Here is a 19,652-nt window from a genome sequence, read left to right as displayed (position 1 = left end):
CTTTGACATTGGCCTCACACTGGCTGTCCATAGACGCCCCTCAAGGATTCGGACAGAGGCCCAGATCTCACTCGGCCATGACAACCACAACCAGCAGGCCCCAGCTTTGTCGACGTGGTACAAAATGCCACTTTGAAAACTATATTATGGAGCAAAATCGTTGAGGTCCCTTTTTATGCCCTTTTACGAGCTGCAAAATAACAGCGGATGCAAGCAGGCCATTTTTCCTCCTCCAGAACCGATCCCAAGAAAGGGCTTCCCCAGGAGGGAGAGAAATTAGACCCCGTTTTAAAACGCTCAGAGGAAGTCTAAAATCAGCATCCTGCAGGGAAAGAGTTCTGTTATAGCTTCACCACATTGTTCCCACAGGCACAATCTCAGCTTGGAGGCAAACTGGTCAGGCAGACATGCTAACTTTGACCCAGCCACCGGCCGCAAGCTGCACACCAGTGGGCTCCTCCTCCTGCCCACTGGAGACCCAGAAGCCGGCGCCGGGTCAGTAGTGTGCGAGTGGCGGGCATGACCAAGCGGGAGAGAGTGCGGAGGCTTTCAGACCTGCTCGTTGAGTTTGGGGTGCGAGAGGCCCTGGTGAATCAGCAGCCTGACGATCTGCTGGTCCCCCTTCCAGGCGGCCAGGTGGAGAGGGTAGCAGCCCTTGTTGTCGGCGATGTTCGTCAGGGCCTCGTTCCGCAGGAGAGCCTCCACGACCTCACTGGGGAGACAGAAGGAGGGGGGGGGGCACAGTTACACTCTTGCACAGCACCTAGAGACCACCTCATCCCACAGATCCCTGCCATTCGTGCAGCAGGGACAACAACAGCCTCCGGATGTATGTGGATTATGGACTGAAGAACTGCAATGAGATTCTAGAGGAGACAAGCCTGCAGCTGCTGCTACAACTTACAGTGGCAGACCTGCAGGAGGCGCCCTTCCTTCTTCAACAGATGTATAAAACGTACGCCCTGTTACAGCAGCTGGGGACATTGTGCTATGGGCAGGGCCTCTACCAGTTAACAGTATGGCTCAGCTGCATTTTGGTATTTATAGATCTGAGGTTGCTATCAGGAGAGCTGTCCCCTGTGTGCTGGCTAAATCTGAACAGGAGTTTTCTCAATCTGTCCTACATAAATCTGTTCTTGCATTTAAAACTGGCAAAGTCACTACAAACTCTGCCACCCCTTATAATAAGTGTATGAGCTGGAGGCACAAAAAGGGGCAGTTTACTCCCCTCCAGAGGGGACTGTACTTCTCTCCTGTGTCCAGATACAAACAGGGATCCTTCTGGGTGCAAGATGCAATAGATTTGCAAAGTGCAACTGCGGCAGCTAAGTGACATTGGCTCTTCACAGATGGAGGAGTGCTGACGTTCGCTCCAGTTCCCGCCACAGGGAGCCTATCAAGAGGTCTTATTCCACCAGATAAGTCAACTGGAAAAACATTTTCATTTAAAAAGCGATGATCCGGCCAGGCAGCTAGATCTACTGCGCCAGCCCACACAGATGACAACACAGTATCATCACATCGAGGATCAATCAAGATCGCTCAGAAAACGCACAATCGCAGAGTGCTTTGAGAGATGACCGTCAGCCCTGCCCCTAAAATTGTGCTCGGAAAGCACGTGACCCAATTTTAACTTCAGCCCTAAGTTATTTAAATCACTGGAAGCCACAAAGTGCAAAGAGGGAGCTGATCTGAGACTAAGACTGACCACGGGAACCTTCTACACTTCCTCTGTCTGAGGGGGGGGGGGGGGGGGGAAACAAGTCTGCTCTGCCCAAACGCAGACTAACACTGAGCACCAAGCTGGTCTCTGGACGCCCGGCAAGAGCAGTGAATTGTACCGTCTTCGAATGAGACCAGCTGAATGACTCTTCTAAGTGTTCAAATACGAGGGTTATGATAGCCGAATTCTGCCCTCCATCAGGGTTTTTAATGACAAGAGTCTACCATAGTCTGAACCTCATGCAGGTATGGAAAGATACTAGATACTAAAGGCTTTAAAGCTGTCGCCAACACGACACAAACACAGCAGCACTGAAAACATGCTCAAACAAATGACTGTCAGATCGTATAAACCTAGGCCACTGCAGTACAGGTAGATCGTAAATTCCACAATTCATCGTGAAAGACGCATCAATAAGTGGCTTCGGATATTAATGAATAGAATGTGACTGTGTTTTACGAGAACAACAGGTCTACCTTCTCCATCCGTGAAAGCCAACCTATCTAGTGCCTGAGCACACGTTGGCTCTTCAGGAGGTTTGACACGCTCCAGACAGAGACCGACACAAGAGGGACGCGCGGAGCTCACCTGTGTCCGTTGAGGGCGGCGTGATGTAGGGGGGTGTAGCCCGTACTGTCCACACAGTTGACGTTGGGGCCCCTCCAGATGCTGCCAAGACAGAGCACATGGTTATGTTACAGACCCCGCGATGCCGGACGGCCCCCGGGAAGATGGGCGCAGGGGATCCCTGAATTCAGAAGAGCCAGGAAAGACAACGGGAGAGTCTCAGTGCCTGACGGAAGAAGCAATTTGGACCCACCGACCCCCCCCAGCTCTGTCTGACCCCCCCCAGTCACTGCAGTTTATTAATGCCATCCAGAAGTTTCTAACTGCTTCTTGCAATTCAGAGTCGCTAGGCAGCCGGAGCCTATCCCAGCAAGCAGTAGGCTCAAGACAGGGAACACCCTGACAGGATACCAGTCCATAGCGAGGCAGACACACACATGCCAGAGCCAAATTTTTCCCCCAAGCCAACTTAACCTTCCAGTATGTTCTTTGGACTGCGGGAGGAAACCCATGTGAAGACCAGGGAGAGCATTCAAACTCCACACAGACAGCACCCCAGGTGAGGAACTGAACCCAGGCCCCAGCGTTGCAAGGCAGCAATGCTAACCTCTGGGCCTCTGTGCCACCCTTTATTAATGTCTCTCGGGAAAACCACAGTATCAGTCTCCTGAAGGACCCGGAATGGTAGAGCAGCCTCATTAACCGATCGTGCTGCTTGAATCTCCTTTATGACATCCCCACGGTGTTTAAACAAGAGTCCTCTAAACTGAGGAAGACTGGAGTAACTCTTGTAACAAATGCCTTCAGGACTAGTAAAGGCAGGTGAAGAAAAACATGCATTTCTCCTGGGATACGGACTTGGACACAGCTGCAGGAATAAGCGTTCCTCCCCTTGCTCTGATCTAGAGCTTACTAGAGCTGAGTCTTCAATAAAATCAAACTGCTTCACAAACCATATTTATTAGGCACAATAAATCAGAGAATAACCGCTGGGAATGGAGACTGTAAATAAAGTGGAGACATGGGGTACAGAACCCGTTTATCCACTAGTTTTACAATTACGTCAGTTTTATCTCCTGCAACTAAAACGTCAATAAGTCCATTCCTGTTTCCCGTCTGCAGCAGGAGTCACGTGAAAGTCCTTGAAAGGCCCATCTGGGCCTTAGCTACAGCCTACAGCTGCTGAACGACTCTCTCCAGAGCCAGACCGAAGAACCGGACCTCTCCCCGGCGGGGGTCCCGGGGTCAGAGCGGGAGGAGAAAGCCCGGCTATGGCTGGCGGGAGGGAGGGAGGGGGGCTGCCTGTCTCCCAGGGGTGTGGGCCTCTGGAGGGGGAATGAGGAAGCTGGGAGCAGGAGAGCGACGCGAGGCGAGGCGAGGCGAGGCGGCGGAGGCAGCGAGACATTCCTGACCAGAGCGGGGGGCCTTCCCGTCTCCACCGGCCTCGTGGCAAGGACGACCGCCTGGACCTCAGGCATTGAGGACTGACCGGGATCCACGCCCCGGAACCGCTAGCACCCGAAAGACACAGCCTGGCTGTTTAATTCACACGAAAACCCCAGAAAGAAGACAGAACTGACCTCAATCTTTCCACATCCTGGGATTCCCCCCCACAAGCTCTGGATTAAGGAGGTCCAGGGGTGACCCTAGAATAGCTGCAAGCAACTACCCCTACCCTCCAAGCCCCAAGGGCAGATGTAGGCTGAAGTTTTGGAAAAGCGGAAAATGGTTTGCCCCCTTTCCTCCTTTGAATTTTGAAACCTTTTTATTGTAACGCAAGGTTTAATTACCGTGAGGGTCCGCCCCACCGGTCCAGCTAATGTCTCCAAGATCAATTAAAACAGAGACGCAAAATATTCTGAAGGGCTTTGTACGCAACTGCTAGATGACACAGTAAGAATGTTCATTACACTTTTTATTATCTAGTATTAGTAAAATCTCAGAAACGTATAAAAAATAATTCAAATTCATATATTCCACCATAGGCACAGGTGGACTGAAATAACGACATCACTGTTATTTTAATTTTTTTTTAGAGCTCTGTCACTGTTTTCTTCAAATATGGCGCCTGGCCTGTGCCCAGTGAACAGCAGGAGGCCTCAGTCTGCTGTGCCCAGAGGGGAGAGCCCACCCCTCCCCTCCGCGGGCACTGTGCCAGCGGAAGAGACCCCCCCGTCAATCCTAAACCCGGATTAACGCTGTGCAGACAGGGCCCCAAGCCCCTCAGGGACTAACCCCCTCCTCTGCTTCCCAGCAACGTCTGCAGCTCCCCTGGTGCACAGTCACAACGTCAGCAATGGTGAGGCGCCCTCCAGAGACCCAGGGCGAGACTACAGCACTGCTCACGCCGCTACTGCATCTTTAAAAAGTCATTTCAGATGATCTTCTAAAACTGCGACGGATGACTGTTAAGCAGACAGCAATGGCAAATTACAGGCCTTCAATACAATAAATCTCACTTAAAATAGACCAAAAACAGGTATTCGACAGTATTCGGCCTAATTATAGAGCTGAGCCTTTAGAGCAGTGGTTGTTAACTAGGGTGCACACACCCCTGGCGGAGTGAGACGCCCCTTCTGAGGGTGCGAGTCTGGCCAGATTGGTTTAGAAGGTAAATCATTGAAAAACACAAATTAAGCACAGACACGCATGTACAATGACGTTGTGTCATCGAATCTTGGTATTTAAGGTAATGTATTCTCAATCTCTTTCCTTCTAAATTTATGATACATCTTAGCTTTAAACAACTGACCTATGTCAACAATTTTCTATCAGGGGTGCGAGAACAGGTTTTGAGACCCAAAGGAACGCAGGCTGCAGTAAAGGTTAAGATCCACTGCTTCAGCAGAATGTGGATCACTGGTGTTTTTACATGCTGTCAGTCCAGTTCAGCTTCTAATGACCAAAACCATCTAAACCTGGTATAACTGCCCCCATTTCACAGCTTTAAAATGATCTTTTAAAAACAGCAGACACAGTGCCCCTCCACGACCAGCCTGGAACGCCTGGGGCTCACTTTACAAGTTGGTCATTCATGTTAAGACCAGTTTTGTTCTGTTTTATTTTTATTTTTCTTCCTTATCTTTCTAAATCGTACTTTGCTAATATTTCCTTCCTAATGTGTCAAAGGTAAAAAACTAATAAAAATAATTGGTTACACTTATATAGCGCTTTTCTGGACACTCCAGTCAAAGCACTTTACAGGTAATGGGGACTCCCCTCCACCACCACCAATGTGCAGCCCCACCTGGATGATGCGACGGCAGCCATAGTGCCCCAGAACGCTCACCACACATCAGCTATTAGTGGGGAGGAGAACAGAGTAATGAAGCCAGTTTAGAGACGGGGATTATTAGGAGGCCATGATTGGTAAGGGCCAATGGGAAATTTTGGCCAGGACGCCGGGGTTACACACCTACTCTTTACGAGATACGCCCTGGGATTTTTAATGACCACAGAGAGTCAGGACCTCGGTTTTACATCTCATCCGAAGGACGGCGCCTTTTACAGTATAGTGTCCCCATCACTATACTGGAGCATTATTACCCAGTATGTACATACTGCAGGGTGAGTGCCTCCTACTGCCCCACCAACACCTCTTCCAGCAGCAATCGTAGTTTATCGCAGGAGGTCTCCTATCCAGGTATTGACGAGGCTCAGACCTGCTGAGCTTCAGTGAGTTTCCAGTTGTGAGCTGCAGGGTGATATAACTGCTGGCAGATCGGAAAGCAGACAAAACAGCCTGTTGTGAGTATTGGCTTAAAAAGTTTCTGTCTCAGCAGTCATTACATTTAACAATTAACTTAATAATCAAATAATTCAGCCTTGCGCCCGGTGCTTGCTGGGATAGGCTCCTGTGGTCACCCAAGGTTGGAGATATAGTTTCTTGTTCTGAAAGGCACAGGGTTATTCTTCAACAAAAGCACATCACCCCAGACTCTAAAGTCTAAAGGGCTTCTGCTTAAACAGTGGGCTGATGACAGGGTGCAAAACCACACACTATGAGCAGGTACAATTGCTGGCCAAAGTATTAAACGTATTAGGACCCCACCCCAGGAAGACATTCTCAGTGACATTTGATTGTTGAGGTAGGGGACAGAGACTTCCATCACTGTTCCTGGCCAAAGCAATCTCTGTATCATAATCCTATTGGAAAGTGGGGAGCAGGGAGCCCCTTCAGGAGCCACAGAGCAGCCCCAGACACCACCACCATCAGGAGCCCTGCTGAAGGTGACATGTTATACAGGCTTGTTATACAGTAGGAGCTGCCAATCTTTCCCACTGAGTGTTCATTGGGAAGCAAAGGCAGGAGGCTGGAAGCAGAGGAGAAAGTCAGGTGGGATTTATCTTGGTTTACCTTGGCAATACCCTTGATTGTGTGACTGCGTGAGGGCATAATCTGAACACCATGTGATTTTCCAGCTCTTGGGAGAATGGCAAGACTCGCAACACAGATCATGGGATTCTGTGCTTTACCTTTGTCAAAACCCCAAGCGAACACATTTCAACAACTAACAGATAGCCACTCTTCACTGGTGGGAATCTTTTGAAAAAGAGCATCTTATTGAGCAATGATTCAAATAATGCATCTACAGAACTGTTAGATTCAGAATCTAGTCCCAGATTTTTACAATTGTTATGGGAAAGTTTAAAACCGCCCTTTCTAACTCCTGCCACATTTCTGTCTTGCTGATGCTTTTTGAAATAAATGACAGTTTGTCTTGTGAGCACTACTCACATTTGCACATGAAATACCCAGCAAAATACAATACCCAGTCACCACAATACAACAAAGCCTGTAACCTGTAAAACCTGAAATGGATCAAGCTACTATACACTGGGAGTCTTATCTAGTGCCCTGTTATCTCGGAACGGGACAGCCCTTAAGTACTTCCCAGTGAGATCTTAATCAATTGCTCCAAAAACAGGTAATGCAACTTCTGATCTGATAATTTGTTCAATCAAAGCATTAAGATCAGAGGCAAAATAAACCTGATCCAAAACTGCCCCTCCCCACCCTAAAAAACCGAACAAGGCAGGATGCCCAGGTTTGGAATGGTGTCACTGGATTACAATAGAGAAGCACAAGAAAGGAAGAATGACAGACACAAAAATAAATCGTTTCAGCCTTTTCATCTTTCGATTGAATATAAACCACACAAAAAAAAAAATATCTGGTTGAATAAGGCCTGAGACTGAGACTCTTTCCCCTCCCTCCGTCTCTGGCAGGGATGTGGACTCTTGTAGCCCTGGGGCTCTTTCAGGAGAATCCAGCCTGCGCTTGATTACTTACTCCTTGCACGCGCACGCAGACATCACAAATCAAACCAGAGAAAAGATCCCCACAGAGACGGGAGCAGGAGTTCCGAGGCCCTTCTTGGCGGGCCTCGCACACACGCAGTGCCTTTTTTTTTTAACGAACCAAGAGGCGGCATCTTTCAAATCTACAAGCGCCACAACTATCAGAACTATCCTATCCTAAGGTTCACCCTTGGTCATGTGTCATTTTAGGAGCAAGGAAGAGTGAATAACAACAGAATGAGTGGGTGAGAGGTACGCACCAGTGCAGAAATACTAACGAGGAACCTCTTGACGAGGCCTTTTTCAAATATAAGCTCCAGACGTCTGTAACACAACCCGAGGGACAGACTCATCACCAAAATGCACTGAAAAAACAAACGACTGACAGACTTGGCTTCTGTATTAAACATGCGCTGCTTAGCCAAGAGAAAGAGACAACAAAAAGGAACCTGTTTGAAAAATGGCCAAGTCACAGGTGTGCGACACGTGGAAGTAGGGGAGCTGAGGCTGAGGAGTTGGGGAACAGCAGTACTTGCGGCCTGAACTGTGGCGATTAAAAGATTAAGAAATATTCTGGCCTTAGACACCAGGTCACTCTCTGTCTGGAGCTGTTTTGGGCTCTGTGTGCAGAATTCCTGCAGGAGCAGCTTATAGATGGTTAAGAATAAAAATACAAAAAACTCTCAATTTTCAAATGTACACACAACTGTGTACGCTAACGCTGGAGGGAAATAAAGAAAGGGAAATTTCAATCAGATTCCGCATCTGTCCTGATGGACTGTACTCCCAGATTGAACGGGATTCAGCAAAAGGCATCCAGGTGAGTTAGTTTGGGGGGGGGAAACAAATGGATTAGTAGGAAATCCAATTAGCGCTGTGGCAATACATGAAAGGAATTAGACTTTCCCAGCGAAATATAAGCCTAGCAGCGTCTGGCATTCATTCGACACCAGGAGGCCCATTTAATTCAATTATGTGTGGCGCTGCAATTCTGCCATACGTTCAAGCAGCAGGCTTGGATCAGAAACATCGCCATCTTTTTTTTTCCTGGTCTAGAGCCTTATCATGGCCAGAACTGCAGCACCCTGCCTATCCCAGCAAGCAAAGGATGCAAAACAGGATACACGATACACCCAGTCCATCACAGGGCACACACGGACACACTCACACCAGGGCCTGTTCTCTCAGAAGGTAATTAACCTACTGTACCAGTATGTCTTTTGGACTGTAGGAGGGAACCAGAGCATCCGGAGGAAAGCCACACGAACATGGGGAGAACATGCAAACTCCACACAGGCAGTACCCCGGCTCTGGAAAAGAACACGGCACTGTGGGGCGGCAATGCCAACCACTGTGCCAGTGGGCCGCCTGAAAGCCGTCTCTTTCCATGGGAAATCCCGAATGACAGCTTGGCAATGCAGAGATTCTGTTCGAGTCGGCTGTGGCAGAAGAGTGTATTAAGAGAGAGATGGGAGAGCCGGAGATGAACCCTAGTTGGGCAAAGAGGCCCGTTCTGTACAGAGCTGCACGGAGAGACGAGGCCTTTTAAAAGGACTGAATATTCGACTCACCAAAGAGACTGAAAGAAAGAGAAAGGACACTCCTGTGGTGAGTACAACTCACATTCTCCCACATGAGCCCACATTCTCGAGGTTTGCCAGCAGAGGCCGACCACAAGGACATAAGAGGACTGGCAGACGGAACAGAAAGTGGAAGCTTCGCACTTCAGAATCAAAACTCATTCCAGCCCCAGAGGTCAGGACTTCCTGTTTGAAATCTCAGCGCACCTTCACCCTCCTCGCCAACTCTTGAGTTCACAGCCACAGCACGCGAAGCCCGGCCCTCTGCCACCCACGTGCCAGCGGCACTGATCCACCCTCACATCGGGGGCTGGCAGTAATCCGATCTGTCCAGGTCTAGCTGTCAACCAGAGGAGCTTCACCCCTGTGGCTGTAGTGATCCGTCAGCACAGGTAGGATACACCCGGACTTCTCCGTTTCTCTTTTGCACGCCTGTGTAAGGTTCCATACTGCTTTCGTGCATCCGATGGAAAACATTCAGTCAATACCGTGGAGTGCAACTGGATACCGGAGATGCAGGCGACCCAGATGAGGATCTTGAAATAGCTGACAAACTCCACTTTGCTCCACTTTTTAGGGGGTGAATTCTCAGCCTAGTCGACTTTTTCAGCTCTTACCACAGAGAACCTGCAGCATTGAGACTTCTACTGCCTGGCTGCCATGTCTATCTGAGATAGCAGGTGCGAACAGCAGGCCAAGGTAACTGGACCCGTAGTGCTTTCTTGTCGAAAAGGCTGTTGCCATACTCTTTGTTTTTTTCCTCACATAGTGGTTAGAGCTGTTGCCTCTCTGCTCTTGCGTCCTGGATTCAATTCTGAACTGAGGCCCCTTTCTGTGTGGAGTTTGCATGTTATCCCAGTGGGTTTTTGCAAAATCTTGACATTTCCTCCTTCCTCCCAAAGACACGCTTGTCTAGGCTAACTGGTTACTAAATTGTTCACATGTCCTACCTTATGTCCTACTGCTCTGCCTCCAACAGAGGCTTTCCAAACTCTTAATGCAGTGAAACACAGCTGATCCCCATTGAACTTTCCGATAAACTTCAACACTCAATAAACCTCCTGGTAACCATCACACAGGCTACGGGGCTGTGATTGTGTTCTCCATGCCGAGATGTTGGTGAAACAAGATCAATTCCTTTCGAACTGACAGCAGAACTCCAACTGGAAATTGTGAGTGCAACCACTGCCTCTCCATTGGCTCGCGGCAATGTCATAAGGCTCTCTCTACGAACTGACTGACACTTTAGGGTCTCCAAATCTGATCTCACATGGGCATGATGCAACAAAAAAAAAATATTTCACCCACAAGTATCCCCCTTCATGAAAAGGCCGATATCTCGCTGTTTTACATTTTTCAGCAGACAAATACCAGAGAGATTGGTTTTCACTTTTGCAACACTATTTCAAAACCACAAGCTGTTATCTATAATCCGTGTGGCTGTACATGGGCACGATGATGAAGGGTGAGCAGACACATCTGACTCCACCCACATTCAAGCCACGCCCCCCCCCCCCCCCATCTCCACCTATTAGCGCCCCCCTGTGCAGCTCTGATTGGAGGAGAGGTGTGCCCCTCCCTGACCACATGTCTGCAGGCACCCAGGCTGAGCAGTGCCAAGGGGGCCACTGCTTCAGGTCACAGTGGGACTGTAACATGATCCAGGCTCGAACCCGTGATCATAGACCTGCAGCAGGGTCAGCGTCTTCCCCGGTGCCACCACTATGGCAGCCCGTTTTCACAAACGGAATTCCACAAACAGCAAAGTGCGCGTTTGCATATGTGGAGTTCAGGGGACGCAGACTGCAATCTAAGGCCGAATTAATTACAAAGCACGACAAGTCCGTCAAGACGTTTCTCACAGCACCGCTAACGGGCGGAGAGTCGGAAAACGAAAGCGCAGAGCGGCAGCACCGCTCTCACGCTCACTGGAACCGCACAGGAAGCAGAGTGCTGACGGGCTTTTCCGCCTGCTACGCCAAGCTGTCAGCCTCAAACACCACATCACACACGCGCCTCGCCTGACGGCCACCGGTTACCTGTGCCGAGAGCGGTGGGAACCGGGACTTCTGAAGATGAGGAGAACCCATAGGAAGTGCTTCCATCTGTGCTATTTCTAGAATATTCTACCCCTACTGCAGGTTCCAGTCTGGACAGGAGCGCGTCGCCTGTTCCCCGGCAGAGCAAGCGAGCAGATCGAAGCAAAGGGAACAAGCAGCCCTGACTCATCATGACTCGGCTCTGAGGAACCTGGGCGGAGACCCCTTCCTCCCCAGCATGCTCAAAACGAAAGAAAAAAAACGAGGCCTTCCTCGTTTCCCCAAGTAAAAAGGAGTGGTTTTGAAGCGACGGAGAGGCTGCCCAGTGCCGTCTGGAGAGATGGGTCTATTGCAGGTCCTGGCAGCCGTGCCTGTCTGTGCTGGGCGCTTAACCGGTGGAGACAAGGGATTCAAGTAGGGAGCTGCGTAAGCATGCATAGGCCGCAAAGGAACAAGTTAAAGGTGAAATCCATGCTGAAAAGAGAAGAAAAGTAACAACGTTTCGGCAGTGGGGCCTTCTCGGGTGCGAGGGCAAAAACCTTTAGGAATGATATTATAACGACGTCGTCTATGAAGATATAGGAGGTGGTTAGAAAGCCTGGTGTTGGAACAGATCGCTGTGAAGAGACAGTAGGGGGCAAGTAGCCCAGGGAGGAGGAGAAGGAATGATGAAGAGATCTAGAAAAAGATTTATCAGAAGGCATAGCGGGTCACAGCAGAAGTAGGCTTTAGTTCAAGTAGGGAGCTGCGTCAGCATGCGTAGGCCGCAAAGGAACAAGTTAAAGGTTTATTGCGTGCCGAAAAGAGAAGAAAGGAAACAACGTTTCGGCTAAAATGTTGACCTCACACCCGAAGAAGGCTCACAAGGAGACGAGGGATGCTCATGGCTGGCGATCCAGGGCTATCTCACGGGGTCTGACGTTCACTGGACAGACATCGGAAACGCCCGCTAACGATGGGCCCCTGGCTGCAGCAGGAACTGGACCTGGCCAGTCCAGTACTCCACTTGCCCTCTACTCTGGCAGGGCTGAGGCTGGGACGAGCCTGGAGGGCGGGATTGATCTGCACATCCAGCAGCTCCTCCGCTGGGTCTACCGGCTTCCCTTTGGGTTGACATCCCAGGATTTCTCTGGCCAGGGAAAGCCTTGCTTTCCTCCTCAATCCAGCTGCACACACAATCGCTGGGGGTCCTGATATTCTGGACAGTGATCCGTCTAGGAAATTATCCAGAATACAAACGCTGCATCAAAAAAAATTTCTTGGTATGAAAAAGGGCTAGACATTATAAATTCAAACCTCTTTTTATTTCTAAGAAGAAAGCAGAACCATGAACCGTTCCTCAGTTAAGCAACATCAGCATTAGGGTTTTTCAAGCCCCGGCTTATGTCACTAGCCTGCTGTGACCAGGAACCCCCCCCCATGGTGGCAGGGCTGTGATTGGTCAGCCAGGGCTCTTTGTTCCCCACTGAAACAGTGATCCCCAATATTTCCTGGGGGCCCCCCTGGAAAGGAACGTACATGACCTCCGACTGGCACCGACACCTCCCTGTGGAGACGGTGGCGGCTGCAACACTGGGTCACAGAGAGAGAGAGGCTCAAACAGAGATCCTGCTCACAACCGCAATGACCACAAGGGGAAGACCAGGCAAGCGCGCCTGTTCGGAGAAACTGGAGGGAGGCCAAACCCAGCTCTGATCTAACAGGCTACCGCTTCTATTTCCAGATGAGCCTGTGTGCCGATAAGCCTTCGTGCTCTTTTTCCTGTCAAGGTTTCGGTTTCTGACCCAGAGCTGACACAGGCTTCGCCCCAAACCATGAATACATCACAGTAAGGTACATCAGCAGCTTGCCCCATAATGCCACACGGGCGGCCCAGACGAATTCAGGTTTAGGTAGCAGGCTGATCAATTAAGCCACGTGAAATAAAAATGAACCAGGGGGACCTGGACACAGAGGACAGTCTCATTGGACACACTGGTCAGATTGCAATAAGAGCCTGTGGCGTGCCTAGCTTGTCCTTTCTATACTTGTTCAAATGGATTTCAACTAGGAACAGCTGCAAAAACAAAAACCCTATTTATGTGTCTGAAGATCAGACAGACCACCACCGTTGTACTAGGAAGGTGTTAATGGTAAGCCATTAAATATATGACAAAATTCAGACTCAGTTTGGACTCTCTGATCATTGATTTGAGCCTGGTTCATGCCGCTATCCCACTTCAGCTATTATTCATCAAGTGGTGGCTGGCTCAGAGGGTAGAGAGCAATCAGTCAGCCTGGGCTCTTCTCCCTCAGTGACCCAGGCATGTGCTGAGGTGATTGGCACGCCTCTCCTCCAATTGACACAGAGCCTCCAGCACGGGGTGGGGCTAGCTGTGATTTGATAATAGATGATTGGCTCGAAGATGGGCAAAGTCTCATTCCTCATTCTCCCGTGTGCAGTCATAGGATTTGAACGACTACATCTGGCTATTTCAATTCAGGTGGGTTTGACAAAAATGATTCAAGCAGGCAGCTGCGTCAGTATGCAAAGGCAGCAGAGGAACAGGAAACGGTTTACGTCATGCTGAAAGGAAAAGAAAAAACGCAACGTTTCTTCAGGTGTGTGTTCCCTAACAAAAAATATTGGTGATTTTAATTTAGTATAAAAAACTTTAGGGTCCAGTGTCAAACAGGAAGGCTGACTGACTTGCATAGTCAGATGATTTTAGCTCTGGACTCGTAACTGGAAGGTTGTGGGTTCGAATAGTGGGTGGAGCTCAGTTGTTTAACACACTGTGAGCAATGTGCATCAATCGGATTGCTCTAGCAAAGAGCCCAGCTATTTAAACAGGCGCAAGGTTTAGCTGCTTTGGAGGAAAGGATCAGCCACACAAAGGTAGAAGTAAAACAGCTGACTTTTTTTTTTTTAATATGCCTGCTTTTCCCCTGATCCACAGTGAGTCAGGTCTGTGACATTCTACTGTCCTTCTCTCCAGAAAAAACGCTCAGCCAAACAGAGCCGATGGCTTTAAAAAAAAAAAGATATAATCAAAATGTCATCTCTAACTACAAAGGCCACGTGGAGAGAGGAGTAATTGTGTGGGAGCAGCACTTAACGAGAGAAAATTGGGATTATTTTCCAATTTTTCGCCCAATATTCTAGCACTAAAGAGGAACACTCAGACGGGTGCATGTCCATTTACCTGAAGATTTATCCCTGCTATCGAGCCCCTGTGTCCCCCACTTCCTCATCTCCGAAAGCCCCACAAGCACAGCTCATCCAGAGACGTGTACATTCTTGCTGACCCACATTTGTTGCTGTAGCGTAGCCTGAACTCCGCGTAACCCCCATTCGCAGAGCGGCAGACATCGCCAGAGAGAGGGAAAGCTATTCTTGAGCCGCTCGCGGTCCAGGGAGGCCGCCTTTCAAAGCCGGGGGAAGGAACTGGCCGACAGCTCTGATGAGTGAGGGAGTTTGGCAGTTTCCTGCATCTGCTAATAAAGATGAAACAAAGCGAGGCCGAGCGCCTGTTACTACAGCCTGACGGAAGGCCTCTCCTGTGGGCACGCTGCGCAGAGTCCAGAGGAAACCGCTGAAGTGACAGGAGTTTCTATTGCTTTTTCATCACTGTATGAAAACCTCCAATCGCACACCATCACCCGCCAGAGAAAACTGTCACAAGGACAACACACAAAGCACGCTGCTCCAACAAACCACACTTTCACCAGCCACAACATGTATTTAAACTGCAGTGCTTTCATTCTCTGCACTCCGGAAACTAAAATTCAAGTTTAAAACTCAGAAACAAAAGCATACAGCGTCACTGACGTGAAAAACAACACAACCCGATCTCCATTTTCTGCTGGATTAGCAATGATTGTAACCCAGAAGTTCACAAACTAAAGGAAGTTGAGATCAGTCGTCTAGGAGTATTCACGTAGGAGAGGATGGTTTTGATGTGCTCTCCTTCTTCGACTCCTTTAATGAGGATGATACAATTACTTTGGTCAGCTGAAAGCTGCACAGCTCCTCCAGAGAAAGGGCATCCATCTAACGCTTCTCTATCCTTAAGTGGGAGAAAATTTTAATCAGGCACTTTTTTGACTCCCTTTTTCTGGGTCCTCATTTGGATCCCCCTCTGAAATGGGCTGCACACCCCAGGCACAGGTGCCCATGGGAACAGACTGCCGCACACTGTTTTCACCACAGGGGAGGGAATACACACTTCTGTCAGCCCAGCTCCAGAGACAGACCAGGTTTTTGATGCTGCCACTGAATCAGTAAAAAACTAGCAGCAATAATAAACGAGTGAGAGCAATATCCTTAATTGCCTCAGATCAGAACTCTTTTTCCAAAATGCCTCAGTCTACTTAATGATCACCCATACTTTTTCTATTAAGTTCATTTTCACTGTCCCTCTGATTAAACAGCAGAACATTACGTAATGGAACATTAAGGTAAATGTGTAGTTAAGTCTGTCGGTTGTTTCTGTATCCATTCTGCGTACATGAATGAGTAACAGTAATGCACACCACATGTATAGATAAATGTGGATGCCTTACACAAAAAGAAAATATTCTTTAGTGTGATTTTGCTTGTTTAGGTGTAAGCGGTCCAGGAATGCATGTGGTTGCTCTCACCTATTATTGATTTTATTTCCTGATTTTGGGGCAACTCCAGACCCCACTTCTGCCCCAGGCTGGAGCTCGACTGAACTCCAGCTCGAGAGCTCCCAGTGGTCGCTTCAGAAAACTGGAGTTGGTCAAACAAGAGAACACATCCCAGTAGCAGGGGGGGGAAAAAAGAAGTTGCGCAATGCAACACATAACAGGATATGAAATGGATATGTCATGACAGAATATAAAGGGAGATGGACTTGTGAAGATTTTTACCACCGCCATGAAAAAAATATCCCCACCCACCAAGAATACAAGAGCTTTGAGTCTCATGGCAACACTGGAGTGCACCTGTGACAAAACCGGGACTGACGCTTCATCATGTGTCTGTCTGCCCAGAACACAGCCACCGATACCAACAAGAGTGGTGGCTTCAGAAAACCAAACCCGCCCTCCCAGACGTTGTGCACAGAGACCAGACAAGTTCCCCCTCAAGGGCAGGTGAAAGACCCAGACTGGCACAGGACTCTGACAGGCCTCCTGGAGATGGGCAGGGCATCGGACATCTTCTTTGATGAAATCACCTCCCTTCACACACTGACTTCCAAACCAGGGAGAGGTATCAGGCTGGTTTCTGAGGCAACGCATTCACAGATGTTGTTTTAGTTTGTTACTAACAATAGAAATAGACATGCGTTCACGGTCTGTACGTTAAGCCGGGCGAGTTTTGTCTTCTCATAGAACTTTCCCTGTAGCCTTCAGAATTGACTCTCTGCACAATTAATCAGAAGTGTTTTCTTTTGAGCTCCTCGGTGGATACACTGGTGACATTTCAACTGGTAAACCTGATTTTTCAGTCACGTGGGCGAACAGCAAGCCGCTCTTGCACGAGACCAGAACCTGCTCCCCATCGTTCATTCTCTCAGCTCCCCCAGCCCCAAGAGGCACAGTGAATGATTGAACAGTGCAGGTGCCCTGCTCGTCTCTCTCCGGATCTGCGCACACTGGCACCTCTTTACCCTAAAGCAAGCAGAAATCCCTTAAAAAGACCCCGCAAAAGGGCGAAAGCAAATCGGCGAGTTCATTTCTGCCTGCTTTTATCCAAACCTGCTGTCATAACAGCCTTGGAAGGAAAGAATGTGAAACAAAAACATTGAGCAAATCGTCTACGAGGAAGTGCTCTGACAGCCCTGGCTCACCCTATAAGAGGATGCCAAGCTGGGTGGATGAGACATCCATAAAGTCTCCCACACACAGGTAACACAGCAGTCTCCCAGGGCTCAAGAGTTGAGGTACATCAAAGAAGAACAAATGAGAGGAAGCCTTTACACCCATCTTGGTCATTTAGTTGCTAGCAGATACCAGGGATCTCTTCCAGCTGGATCCTGGAGCTATCAAGGGCTATGACTGCCAGGCCAGGCCAAGCCAGCTTGTTCCAGACACCCCCCACCTTTTGCGTAGAGGAGCTCTTCATTTTCCCAGTCCTAAACGTTTATCTACTTGTCCTCCTGTGCTGCTCATTCGCAACAGCTTCTGACAGCCCATTGAGATGAACCCTGACACGGTTTTGAATGCTAGCAAGGCGGCCCTTGTCACCTCCACTGTTCAAGACGTGAGAGCTGTTCTTGTAAGGACGGTTGTGGATGAAATTTCTTCTAGGCCGGGAATGATGGAAACAGATTTTAGTGCTTCAGTGCTGGGGCGGTCAACGACTTGCACCAAGCTTTATTTCGTAAGCCCCCCCCCCAAAAATCATTTTTTTTTTTTACAAACAATTTCTTCTTCACACTCCCCCAGTCCGTAGTCACCAGCTGTCTCGTGACTCAGCTTCACGGCAGCGCACAGAGAGCCTGCTGAGAAATTCCTCGGACGCCCCCACCCCCCCCAGGCGCTGCTGGAAGTCGAGAGAGCCCTCGCTGACTCACCTCCACGGCCCTGGAGGACAGCGTCTACTATAGCAGCGCTTCCAGGCGCCAAACCAATGCCAAACTTTTAATATCCAAAGGCTGTGCAGAGGAACTCAATAGCCACGCACCACAAGTACGCCGTGCTGCCACACCTCAAAAACATCTACTTGAAAGCATATAACCTGTTATCCAGCAATAAATACCAGTGTTGGGAGGTTTCTCAACAATACCGTTGTGCGGCTCAGGCTCGGTGTAGTTCGGGGTTTTGAGCTTTTCGGTGCGTTTGAAGTGGTCTTCTTTTAACGCATGTGCACCGGCCACAAGCAGCGCCACATGACAGCATACAGCATGACTCAGCGTATTAGCCCCCCTCCCCAGTATTTCTAAACACGCCGAGTCACCACTTTACCAGAATTCCACAATTTATCAGCCCCACACGGTCGCAACAGTTTACGAGAGGAGGAAGCAACTTGAGCCCTTGTATTTGACATGTTTGCCGCCGACTTGCTCTCCCCTTTCCCCGACAGACAGTTCTGGACCAGGCCTCTGGGGGGGGAACCCTTCTTCGGCTGACCGAGACACCTGCACCCGAGGAAACCCAGGCCGCTCACCACCAGCCCCTAAGAGAGACCTGATCGTTCTTCATGCAGAAGACTCTGACGCGTCACAACATTAGAGACAACACTTTTCTTCAATGGCAGCTGTATTCCCAAAGCCAGGCTCGGGCAGCCTGATCCTCAAGGTCACACTGGCGATTTGAACAGCCAAGTTACTGCACCCTAACCCGGTGAGGCCTAATCTGCCAAATCGCCAGCTACCTTTCCCTTTAAAGCTCTTTGATAATTATTAATAATTAATAATTGCTTACACCTATATAGCGCTTTTCTGGACACTCCATTCAAAGCGCTTTACAGGTAATGGGGACTCCCCTCCACCAGCACCGTAAAGCCACAGTATGACAAAAGGACAACTCTTAGAAGCGATGCAGAGCAGTGGGGATTCTGGACAGCCCATCGCATTGATTGAATACTTGGAGAAGTCGCGATTTAAAGGTCAGAACTTGTGAAAAAGCTTTACCACAGATTGCGCTTCTTAAAAGTCCAATAATTCAACAGAATGAGTCAGTGCAGCAATACAATTATGCAGAGCACTGTATTAGTATGAAGAAACAAATTACAAATACATCACAGGTGCCTATTATGTTCCTACTTCTCAAAAGGAAACATTACAGCACCAGAAATACCAAAAGTCTAACATTTGGGTCTAATCTGTCAAATATCACCTGCCATCTCAGTCGAACTCATGGAATGTTTTTGGATCCACGGAGAGAGACCCAACTCCTCCCTGGTGAGTTTTCTACCTGACCCACACAAAAGATTCCCAGAACCAAATTCCCTTTTCTTCCCATCACTCTTCCTTGACTGGACACAGTAAGGTGAAGATCTTTACGAGAGCGTAACAAATCGAACATGAACCAGACGTTTCCGAGCTGCACAGACATGAAATTGTGCAGGGAATGCACTCTCATACACACACATACAAATAACCTGGGTTCTCAAAGTTTTTTTCCCCCCTATTTGCCTTGCTTCAGTTATGTTTCCTCTCCTGTTGATAGTCTGATGGGCGCACAATGCTGAACATTTTTAGCACAACTTGCACTTCCCTACACCAAGAAGGAATAAAACAAAAACTGCAATGTGACTCAACCTTCTGTTGTTAATCACTAGGTAATATAAACAGCTGAATCGGCTCTTCTCCAAGCCCTTGGACATTTAGGAAAGCACCTGCCAGTATAATGTGCGTACATATACTGTAAATCCACTGGCTAATTGAACTGGCTATGAAAAAATAGTGGAAAAGATTATTCTTGGAAGGGATTTAAAAAAAAAACCATCTCAGCAGACTGTTTTTCCTGAGGAAAGGGCTCAGCTGTACA

The 19,652-nt window shown here is 48.8% G+C and overlaps 1 protein-coding gene across 3 annotated transcripts in view; it reads right to left on the bottom strand.

Moving 5' to 3' along the window:
- Positions 1-19,652, bottom strand: part of LOC148830794 (ankyrin repeat and SAM domain-containing protein 1A-like) — a 129,541-nt gene that overhangs the window by 102,426 nt on the left and 7,463 nt on the right. For all 3 annotated transcript variants that reach the window (XM_088921749.1, XM_088921748.1, XM_088921750.1), the window contains exons 2-3: positions 2,312-2,392; positions 556-712 (exon numbers count right to left, since the gene is read on the bottom strand). In XM_088921749.1, the coding sequence (XP_088777875.1) occupies positions 556-712; positions 2,312-2,392 (238 nt within the window). The remainder of the gene's footprint in view (positions 1-555; positions 713-2,311; positions 2,393-19,652) is intronic.

This window comes from Atractosteus spatula, chromosome 7 (genome assembly GCF_055471065.1).
Source record: "Atractosteus spatula isolate fAtrSpa1 chromosome 7, fAtrSpa1.hap1, whole genome shotgun sequence".
NCBI classification, from domain to species: Eukaryota; Metazoa; Chordata; class Actinopteri; order Semionotiformes; family Lepisosteidae; genus Atractosteus; species Atractosteus spatula.
The sequence above is the reverse complement of the archived record's forward strand: the minus strand, read 5'-3'. Positions and strand labels throughout refer to the sequence as shown.